At 50.6% G+C, this 10,622-nt stretch overlaps 1 protein-coding gene across 1 annotated transcript; it reads left to right on the forward strand.

Annotated features, from left to right (window-relative positions):
• The first annotated feature begins 586 nt into the window (after positions 1 to 586).
• LOC144893607 (uncharacterized) lies at positions 587 to 5,890 on the forward strand. The gene has a single exon (XM_078784278.1). It carries the CDS (start codon positions 2,127 to 2,129, stop codon positions 4,608 to 4,610), a length of 2,484 nt encoding a protein of 827 aa, XP_078640404.1. The 5' UTR covers positions 587 to 2,126; the 3' UTR covers positions 4,611 to 5,890.
• Positions 5,891 to 10,622: the final 4,732 nt, after the last annotated feature.

Below are 10,622 nucleotides of genomic sequence, written 5' to 3' on the forward strand. Positions count from 1 at the left end.
ACCATAGGTTGTCATCTCACATAGTTTATGCTCAATGACTATCTTGTTGGTAATCCTCATTCTTCCAACCATAGGTTGTCATCTCACATAGTTTATGCTCAATGACTATCTTGTTGGTAATCCTCATTCTTACAACCATAGGTTGTCATCTCACATAGTTTATGCTCAATGACTATCTTGTTGGTAATCCTCATTCTTCCAACCATAGGTTGTCATCTCACATAGTTTATGCTCAATCACTATCTTGTTGGTAATCCTCATTCTTACAACCATAGGTTGTCATCTCACATAGCTTATGCTCAATCACTATCTTGTTGGTAATCCTCATTCTTCCAACCATAGGTTGTCATCTCACATAGTTTATGCTCAATCACCATCTTGTTGGTAATCCTCATTCATCCAACCATAGGTTGTCATCTCACACAGTTTATGCTCAATGACTATCTTGTTGGTAATCCTCATTCTTCCAACCATAGGTTGTCATCTCACATAGTTTATTCTCAATCACTATCTTGTTGGTAATCCTCATTCTTCCAACCATAGGTTGTCATCTCACATAGCTTATGCTCAATCACTATCTTGTTGGTAATCCTCATTCTTCCAACCATAGGTTGTCATCTCACATAGCTTATGCTCAATCACTATCTTGTTGGTAATCCTCATTCAAATGTTGGCTTACATTCACAACACTGTAAATACTATAAAACCTATCTCTTGGATTTAGATGTTTCACAAAAAGTTTTTTTCCCCACTATCCCTGTCATGACAAGAACATACGTATCCCTTCAAGTTAATTATATTCATTTTCTATCTTTGTGAAAATCCCGGTATTTTGATATTGTTGCGGAAATGGCCCTTAGTGGTTTATTAAATATAGAATTAGTTCAGGTCCCCTCTTAGATGTATGTTTACCATAGATCGTCTGTACTGGGATGGTAGTTTTGTGTCGGAAGGTGTAGCAGGCTGTTTTGTGTGGTGCATTGGTGGTGTACAAGAGACGGTTCCCTTTTAATTACATCTTGACAATCAAACAAGGTGCAAGTTCCATTAAGACCGGCCTCGGTTGCAATGCCATGATCGAGGCAATGGATTGACGTGAGAAAGCGCGATTGAGCGGGCAAAAACGACAAGCGCCGTCAAAAACCGGAAGCGGCGCTTCGAGGGGTCGCTGAGCACGTGCGAGGGAGGAGGTGGAAAAAGACGCATGCGCGGATGGCGTGTGGACAGGCCTTCACGGCGGGTTCCCGCCGGAGAGCTCTCTCCACGCGTGGTTGAGCGGGAGAAACGGAAAATCGTGCTGATCGCGTGGCCGATAAGGAGAGCGGGTGGCCGCCATTTCGCGACGCTTGATGCGTGGCCGATAAGAGGGCGGGCCGCCATTTGGCAGACTGCAGGCCCAAGCGGGGCCTTCGAATCCGGCGACATCGGCTTGTTACGAGCTGCATTCGCCCTTTTCACATCTTCACCTCTCGTCCATCAACACCACCAAGTACCCCCTGTCTTGTATGAATGTTGTCCAGGCCTAAGGTTTATCTCGTTAGGGTCACCCCGCGAAACCCTTAATTGTAGCTCCCTAGATAAGAGCGGGTTATTACTCATAGTTGAATTATAATGTTATCATGAACGCCTTGCTTGTTTTGTGTACCCTAATGTTCCCCCATTAAATCTGGTTGATTCGTATGGAAGTTGCCGCACTGCATTCATCTGTGTCGCATTGAAGAGCAATCCGCTCGATTTGTAATTAAAACCAAGCTGGCTACAGGTTGCGGCAGACTTCGCTCGGTCTCTGACAAACCCAACCTGTAGCGACGGGTGTCTCCCCAACTGGCAAGGCACAGGTGTAATTTGGTATCGCGATAGAGGCGCGTAACCCGAGATCTGTGTCGAACCAGCCGGCGTTGCACCCGTGGGACGGCCGTGCCGGGAGGCGCGACCCGTCACCGACAACACTGGTGTCAGGAGTGGGATTTGGACCTGGGGTGCATTTCGCACCCCGAACATCGATTGTGAGAGGCGCGTAAAGAGGAAAAAAACAAAAAAAAAACACGTCGCTCGCAAATTCCAAATTTGGTTTCATTTTTATTTTGAGTGGATTGGGTGTCAAACTTCGTAATTTATAAAGGAAGATGGAGTCGCAAAATGGCTGCGCGGCTCAGCAGCGTGACACGAGGTGGGAGAGAATCGGTATTAAGAGTGCAACGAGCCGCACATCACGAAGAAAACGCTCCCACCCACCGATCCAAACCACGTGGTCACAGCATGCGTCATGGCAAAATAAGCAGGACGACAATGCGTACATTAACGAGCTTCATGCACGATTGGAGGATGCCTGGGAGCAGGTGGAGTGTAAGGAGGATTATATTGGGGAGTTACACACGAAATTGCATGAGGCACTACAGCAGGCAAGTGAGGTTCAGGAAAATGAGGAGCAAAGGGAGTCACAACAATTGGTCGATGCACAGGAACGAATTCACTGGACGGAAATGGCCTTGGCCGGCGCATTGCGAGACAACACAGATTCCAGATGGGAACGAGCACGGATTCTCGAATTGGAAGGCATAGGGAATCAATTGGTGGAAAAAGTCCAGGTACTACAGGGAGAAAAGAGGAAAGTAGAGGGGAGTACCCATGAGTTGGAACAACTGAAGGAAAAGGTAAGATCCGGTGATCAGACAAGAGAAAGCCTAGAACAGAAGATAAAAAGAGGGGAGGAATACATGGAACAAGAGAAGAGCAAACTGAACAAGAGAATAGAGAAAGAACAAAGCAGAAACTCCCGGGATCGGGAGAACTTGAAAAAGGAAAGAGAGGAACACGATTTGGAATTGGAACAACTGAAGGGAGAATTGTCTGAGAAATCAAGCCAGTTTCGGGAATCAGAGTACAGAGGAAATGAACTGGCACGTCAAATGGAAAGTAGCAAGGAATACGGGAAGAGGATGGACAAAAGGAGAGAGGAAGCATGCGAAAGAGTAGAGGAGATAAGTGAGGAAAAAGAGAGGATGGAGAGTGAAATGTTAAGGAAACACACTGGGCAGATTGAGCAGATAGAAGGTAAAGCAAGACTAAAAAATGAGATGGAGTTACAGAAACACCAAAACAAAGAAAGGGAATTACAAAACAAGCTGAGGATGTTAAGTGAGGAAAGAGAGAGGACGGAGAAGGAAACGTTAAGGAACCACACTGTGCAGATTGAACAGATGGAAGCCAAAGCCAGGTTAAAGAATGACATGGATGAAAGGGTAATGAAAGAACAACGAATGAAGCAGGAGAAGGAAATCAATCAATTGAGAGAAACGACGAGATTGGAGAATGAAGAACAAAAGAGACGATGGGATACGAAACAAAAAGAATATGAATTTGAAATTGATCAACTAAAAAGGAACTACACTGTGCAGATCGAACAGGCAGAAGCCAAAGCAAGGTCAAAGAATGAGATGGATGAACGTGTAATGAAAGAACAACGAATGAAGCAGGAAAAGGAAATCAATCAATTGAGAGAAACGACGAGATTGGAGAATGAAGCACAAGAGGGACGGTGGCATAAGAAACAAGAGGAATATGAATCGGAAATTGACCAAGTAAAGGAGAAAGCAAGGGTGGAGTCCGCAGAGATGGAAAGACTCCGGAAAGGTAGCGAACAACTAAAAAGGCTCAGAGAGGAAGAACGACTCAACTGGGAAAGAAAATGGAGCCAGGAAGTAGGGCAGCACAATAATGTGGGATGTGTGACGTCATCACAGGGAGGAATGTTAGTGGTGCAGGACTTGATTGGCATCACTCGTCGAATGAAACAACAATTGGAGCAAACCCTGGTGATGGAGACATGGAGGGAGTATACGGGGTTGTTGACTCATGAAACACATTTTGAGCAGGTCCAGCAAGTGAAGCTGACAGGCCCAGAGGAGTGTGGCGAACCAATGATGAGCGACCGGACCGATGTGACTTTGGAACGAAGCAGGTACGTGGGCATCTGCATACATGGTGCGGACGATGAGCTTAAGTTCGCAATTGGATTTGATGTTAATCAAGAGACTCCGTCCGATGGGGTGCACGTATGCGTGACACCTGAATGTGTGGATGAAATGCCTGTGGATGAATGCTGTGAGCCCATAGTCCAGTTTACAGCACCGGGGTGTGCTGTCAAGGCCGAAACGTGTGTGAGTGCGGAGCATGGAATGAGTGGTGACGTAGGAAATAGGTTCGAGGTGCAAGGGGAAATAGAAATTCCACCAGGAGCAGGCTTTAGAAAGGGGATTGTAATTTCTCCCTCAGCTTCACAGGAACTTCGAGGTAGAGCGCAGATGCGTAGCAGGCGGCGTTGGCATGCGTCACATACTCCCTGGACCCATTTTCGAACAAGAGGGGCCCAGCAACGACACCGCCAGGTGTCCCTTGGTCATCGGACCTCTCTGAGGACACGAGGGGTTCGGCTAGCTAAATGGGATTTACCTGTCTTCAGGGAATTAAAGAGAAGAGGGGGAGGCCGCTCCCCCAAGTGGGGTCTACCTGACTTCCGCGAACCCTGGAGAAAAGGAGGGGGTGGACCACGACCCCAATTGAGACGTGACCCTTATGAGCCGTGGCAGAAAGGCGGCGGGGCCATGTAAGGGGTAATGAGGGATTCCTTCCCTCACTCCCTTTCCAATGAGCCACAGAAGCAGGCCAGATTGGAAAGAAAGAAAAAAAAGGAAAAAAAAGGGAATTCTTGACTGAAAATAATATCGAGAGAGATTGCAAATTGAGAGACTGACAGAAGAGACAAGAGTGGCACAAGTGGATGTGCGTGACTATTTAAAAATAAAAAAAAATAAAAAGTGAGAGAAATAGTGGGGACATGACAGACAGGGCGTTAAACACCCCTGCAAAAAGTGGAAGGTGTTGGATGGTGTTGTGGACTGGGTGTGTGGCACTGTGGAATGAATGACGAAGGTGTTTGGGATGAATGGCGTGATTGTGTGAATGAGGGGAGTGAGTGCGAACAATGTACCCTGTTGGTAGGAGTTTCCTAACCAAGTGAGTGTAGGTTAGGGGGACTTAGTGGATTTGACGTGGATTCTGGCTGCTGTTCCATTGTGCAGGCGGACTGCTAGGGGTAGGTGCAGCCAAGGTATGGTGGTACTGGCTGGGAGTGTGACATGGTATTGGAAGTTGGTGAGTCGGGAAGGGACACCAGACAGTAGGGTTTAGAGTGCTAAGAGAGCACAGTGCGGGGGCTAGAGAGCCACCCGGTTAGAGTGCTTGGAGAGCACAGTGTGGGGGCTAGAGAGCCACCCCTTATTTAGGAGCGCCAGAGGCGCGCTCAGGTGAACCCCGAGGTCGCTGGGTGTCCCCCACCACCTATTGGAAGCAGGCAAAGAGGCCTAGTTGTAGTCAAACTCCCCAGCCAATGAGTTATGACTGGCACCACCAAGTGAAGAAAAAGAGACAAATAAGGGCCTTGCCCAGGTTTAAAAGAATGGAACAGTGTGCCAGGTTGGGAAAAATGGGTCATTAGGATCATTGTGGCAATGGCAGGGTTTGTGCCATTGGTTAGAGCTTCAAGTAAAAGGTTAGGTTCGATGAACTCTCCTCCGCACCATTCATGTGTGACACCTGGTACGAGTCGTGTTGATGCGAAAGTTGTGAACAAGGGCCAGGTTCGGTCGCCCTCTCCAAGTGCCAGAGAAGCCACCAGTGTGTCATGAGCACACAGATAACAATTGATTAAGAAGCACACCATCCTGTCAGCTAAAAAGTGAAAGGACTTTTTAAGAAGACCATACTAAAACAAGTCGTACCAAGATAAGTCAGGCAAGGAAGGTTAAGGGTACTCTTCATTTTGCCTGGGCTGAGGTCATCACCCCCACTTGCACCCTCAAGAATGCCTCCAGACTGCATTTGCTTACCATCGGTAGAACTGTGCCACCTGCTGTCCAAGGCAGGGCTTGTTGCCTGCTGCTGCTCGGTTGTGTGCCATGTGGGCCGAAGCATTTTTGTGGGCCATGGAGGCCAAAGTGCTTTTGCGGGCTGTTGCAGCCGAAGATTCATGCCGTCTTGTGGGCTCAGTGGGCCGAAGGACTCTTTGTGAGATTAGGCCACTGGGCCGACTGAACTCACCTGGTGAGAGGCCAATAAGGCCACGAAGTAAGGAAACCCCTCTGGGGTGAAGACACAACACTGCCGGGAGGAGGCGTGAAGGAGCGAACACGTCAAGAAGCTTTGAAACTCTGAATGTCTTGCTCCGATGTGAATATTGGTGTTGAAAGTAACATTGAATGCCCTCCTGCGCAAATGCATAATTAGAATGTTAAGTATTGTGCATAGAGTGTGGATGTGTTTGTTAGATTAGTGATCCGACACACTAGGATAGGGACATGCCAATCTTACTGATACTTTGCTTCTTGGAGTTAAGTGCTTGCAATGTTGTGGGTTAGAGTAAATGGGAGATTTGTGCTGTACGTTAGACAGGGCCATTCCCGCGGGCTGCCCCTAGTGGAGGCTCGGGAGAGCCTCGGGAGAAAGGTGGGGGTAGTGTTGCGGAAATGGCCCTTAGTGGTTTATTAAATATAGAATTAGTTCAGGTCCCCTCTTAGATGTATGTTTACCATAGATCGTCTGTACTGGGATGGTAGTTTTGTGTCGGAAGGTGTAGCAGGCTGTTTTGTGTGGTGCATTGGTGGTGTACAAGAGACGGTTCCCTTTTAATTACATCTTGACAATCAAACAAGGTGCAAGTTCCATTAAGACCGGCCTCGGTTGCAATGCCATGATCGAGGCAATGGATTGACGTGAGAAAGCGCGATTGAGCGGGCAAAAACGACAAGCGCCGTCAAAAACCGGAAGCGGCGCTTCGAGGGGTCGCTGAGCACGTGCGAGGGAGGAGGTGGAAAAAGACGCATGCGCGGATGGCGTGTGGACAGGCCTTCGCGGCGGGTTCCCGCCGGAGAGCTCTCTCCGCGCGTGGTTGAGCGGGAGAAACGGAAAATCGTGCTGATCGCGTGGCCGATAAGGAGAGCGGGTGGCCGCCATTTCGCGACGCTTGATGCGTGGCCGATAAGAGGGCGGGCCGCCATTTGGCAGACTGCAGGCCCAAGCGGGGCCTTCGAATCCGGCGACATCGGCTTGTTACGAGCTGCATTCGCCCTTTTCACATCTTCACCTCTCGTCCATCAACACCACCAAGTACCCCCTGTCTTGTATGAATGTTGTCCAGGCCTAAGGTTTATCTCGTTAGGGTCACCCCGCGAAACCCTTAATTGTAGCTCCCTAGATAAGAGCGGGTTATTACTCATAGTTGAATTATAATGTTATCATGAACGCCTTGCTTGTTTTGTGTACCCTAATGTTCCCCCATTAAATCTGGTTGATTCGTATGGAAGTTGCCGCACTGCATTCATCTGTGTCGCATTGAAGAGCAATCCGCTCGATTTGTAATTAAAACCAAGCTGGCTACAGGTTGCGGCAGACTTCGCTCGGTCTCTGACAAACCCAACCTGTAGCGACGGGTGTCTCCCCAACTGGCAAGGCACAGGTGTAATTTGGTATCGCGATAGAGGCGCGTAACCCGAGATCTGTGTCGAACCAGCCGGCGTTGCACCCGTGGGACGGCCGTGCCGGGAGGCGCGACCCGTCACCGACAACACAAGTGTTGCGGAAATGGCCCTTAGTGGTTTATTAAATATAGAATTAGTTCAGGTCCCCTCTTAGATGTATGTTTACCATAGATCGTCTGTACTGGGATGGTAGTTTTGTGTCGGAAGGTGTAGCAGGCTGTTTTGTGTGGTGCATTGGTGGTGTACAAGAGACGGTTCCCTTTTAATTACATCTTGACAATCAAACAAGGTGCAAGTTCCATTAAGACCGGCCTCGGTTGCAATGCCATGATCGAGGCAATGGATTGACGTGAGAAAGCGCGATTGAGCGGGCAAAAACGACAAGCGCCGTCAAAAACCGGAAGCGGCGCTTCGAGGGGTCGCTGAGCACGTGCGAGGGAGGAGGTGGAAAAAGACGCATGCGCGGATGGCGTGTGGACAGGCCTTCGCGGCGGGTTCCCGCCGGAGAGCTCTCTCCGCGCGTGGTTGAGCGGGAGAAACGGAAAATCGTGCTGATCGCGTGGCCGATAAGGAGAGCGGGTGGCCGCCATTTCGCGACGCTTGATGCGTGGCCGATAAGAGGGCGGGCCGCCATTTGGCAGACTGCAGGCCCAAGCGGGGCCTTCGAATCCGGCGACATCGGCTTGTTACGAGCTGCATTCGCCCTTTTCACATCTTCACCTCTCGTCCATCAACACCACCAAGTACCCCCTGTCTTGTATGAATGTTGTCCAGGCCTAAGGTTTATCTCGTTAGGGTCACCCCGCGAAACCCTTAATTGTAGCTCCCTAGATAAGAGCGGGTTATTACTCATAGTTGAATTATAATGTTATCATGAACGCCTTGCTTGTTTTGTGTACCCTAATGTTCCCCCATTAAATCTGGTTGATTCGTATGGAAGTTGCCGCACTGCATTCATCTGTGTCGCATTGAAGAGCAATCCGCTCGATTTGTAATTAAAACCAAGCTGGCTACAAGTTGCGGCAGACTTCGCTCGGTCTCTGACAAACCCAACCTGTAGCGACGGGTGTCTCCCCAACTGGCAAGGCACAGGTGTAATTTGGTATCGCGATAGAGGCGCGTTAACCCGAGATCTGTGTCGAACCAGCCGGCCGTTGCACCCCGTGGGACGGCCGTGCCGGGGAGGCGCGACCCGTCACCGACAACACTGGTGTCAGGAGTGGGATCCCTGTCATGACAAGAACATACGTATCCCTTCAAGTTAATTATATTCATTTTCTATCTTTGTGAAAATCCCGGTATTTTTGATATATTTTCGCATTATGGTCTATTTTGCTTCACATTATGGACTATCCATGAAGCGAAAGTGTCCAAAACCTAAACTCATTAGTCATACCATGACTCGTTAATTTTTCTTTGACAGGGCATTTACTTTTCTTTATTATTTCGAATTGCATGAATTTCCTTTGTTGATTGTCTTCACATGTTAATAAATGAATGTTTAATAAATAAAAACAAATAAACGAATGTAAATAGGTCATCAAATTATGGGTGAAGAACCCGATAAATTTGGCTTGTTGCAACATTATATTACAAGATTGATGAGTAACTTTTAAGTTTAAATGTTTGATAAGAATGCTTTCTATCCTTCCAGTTAGTTTGGCAAATCAATTTCTACAAACGGTATTATTTTGCTTTAGAAATCTTTGAGAAATTTAATGAAAAGCAGCGAATGTTTGCACATGGGGTAAATGGCGAAACTGCTAATGCTGAACAAGTGAATGAGTTTACATGTGAAGACGAGAGCAGCTTCGTACGGGTGAAAACTCAAAACCATAATGTATTGAGGACTTTATGAACCTCTCACCCACCTTCGGACACCCACTGGGACCACAAAAGGTTCCACATATAGTTCGGCGTAGCTAGCAACAAAACTGAGGGAGTAGATCATAGATGGCAGGCAGACAGACAGACAGACACACTTTATTAATATACTAGCAGAAGTACCCGGCATTTGCCGGGCGGGGGAGGGGGGAGGGGAGGGGAGGGGGAGGGGAAGGGGAGGGAGGGGAACGGGGAGGAAGGGAGGGGAACGGGGGGGAGGGGAGGAGGGGGGGAGGGGAGAAGAGGGGGGAGGGGAGAAGAGGCGGGGGGAGGAGAGAAGAGGGGGGGAGGGGAGGAGAAGGGGGAGGGGAGGAGAGGGGGAGGGGAAGGGGGAGGGGGAGGGGAATGGGGAGGGGAAGGGGAGGGGGGAGGGGGAAGGGGAGGGAGGGGGAGGGGGAAGGGAGGGAGGGGGAGGGGGAAGGGGAGTGGAGGGGGAGGGGGGAGGGGGAGAGGAGAAGAGGGGGGAGGGGGAGAAGAGGGGGGTGAGGGGAGAAGAGGGGGGAGGAGAGAAGAGGGGGAGGGGGAGGGGAGGAGAAGGGGGGAGGGGAGGGTGATGGGGAGGGGGGAGGGGGAGGAGGAGGGGAGGGAGGGGGAAGGGGATGGGGAGGGGGGGAGTGGGAGGGGAGGGGGGAGGAGGGGGAGGGGGATGGGGGACAGGTAGGGGAGGGGGAGGGGAAGGGAGAGGGGAGTGAGGAGGGGGAGGGGAGTGGGAGGGGGGAGTGGGGGAGGGGAGGGAGGAGGGGGAGGGGGAGTGGGAGGGGGGAGTGGGGAAGGGGAGGGGAGGGGGAGGGGGAGGGGGAGGGGGATGGTGAGGGGGGAGGGGAGGGGGCAGGGGAGGGGGAAGAGGAGGGGAGGGGAACGGGGGGAGGGGGGAGGGGAACGGGGGGGAGGGGGAGGGGAGGGGAGGGGGGAGGGGAGAAGAGGGGGGAAGTACCCGGCATTCCATGTATAAACGTGAGGGAGAAGAGGGGGGAGGGGAGGAGAGGGGGGAGGGGAGGAGAGGGGGGAGGGGAGGAGAGGGGGAGGGGGAGGGGAATAGAGGGGGAAGGGAGGGGGAGGGGGAGGGGAGAAGAGGGGGGGGAAGTACCCGGCATTGCCGGGCGGGGAAGAGGGGGGGGAGGGGAATGGGGGGGGAGGGGAGGAGAGGGGGGGAGGGGAGAAAGAGGGGGGGGAAGTACCCGGCATTGCCGGCGGGGAAGAGGA

The sequence above is a fragment of the Myxine glutinosa genome, chromosome 9 (assembly GCF_964187855.1).
Source record: "Myxine glutinosa chromosome 9, kmMyxGlut1.1, whole genome shotgun sequence".
Classification (NCBI taxonomy): Eukaryota; Metazoa; Chordata; class Myxini; order Myxiniformes; family Myxinidae; genus Myxine; species Myxine glutinosa.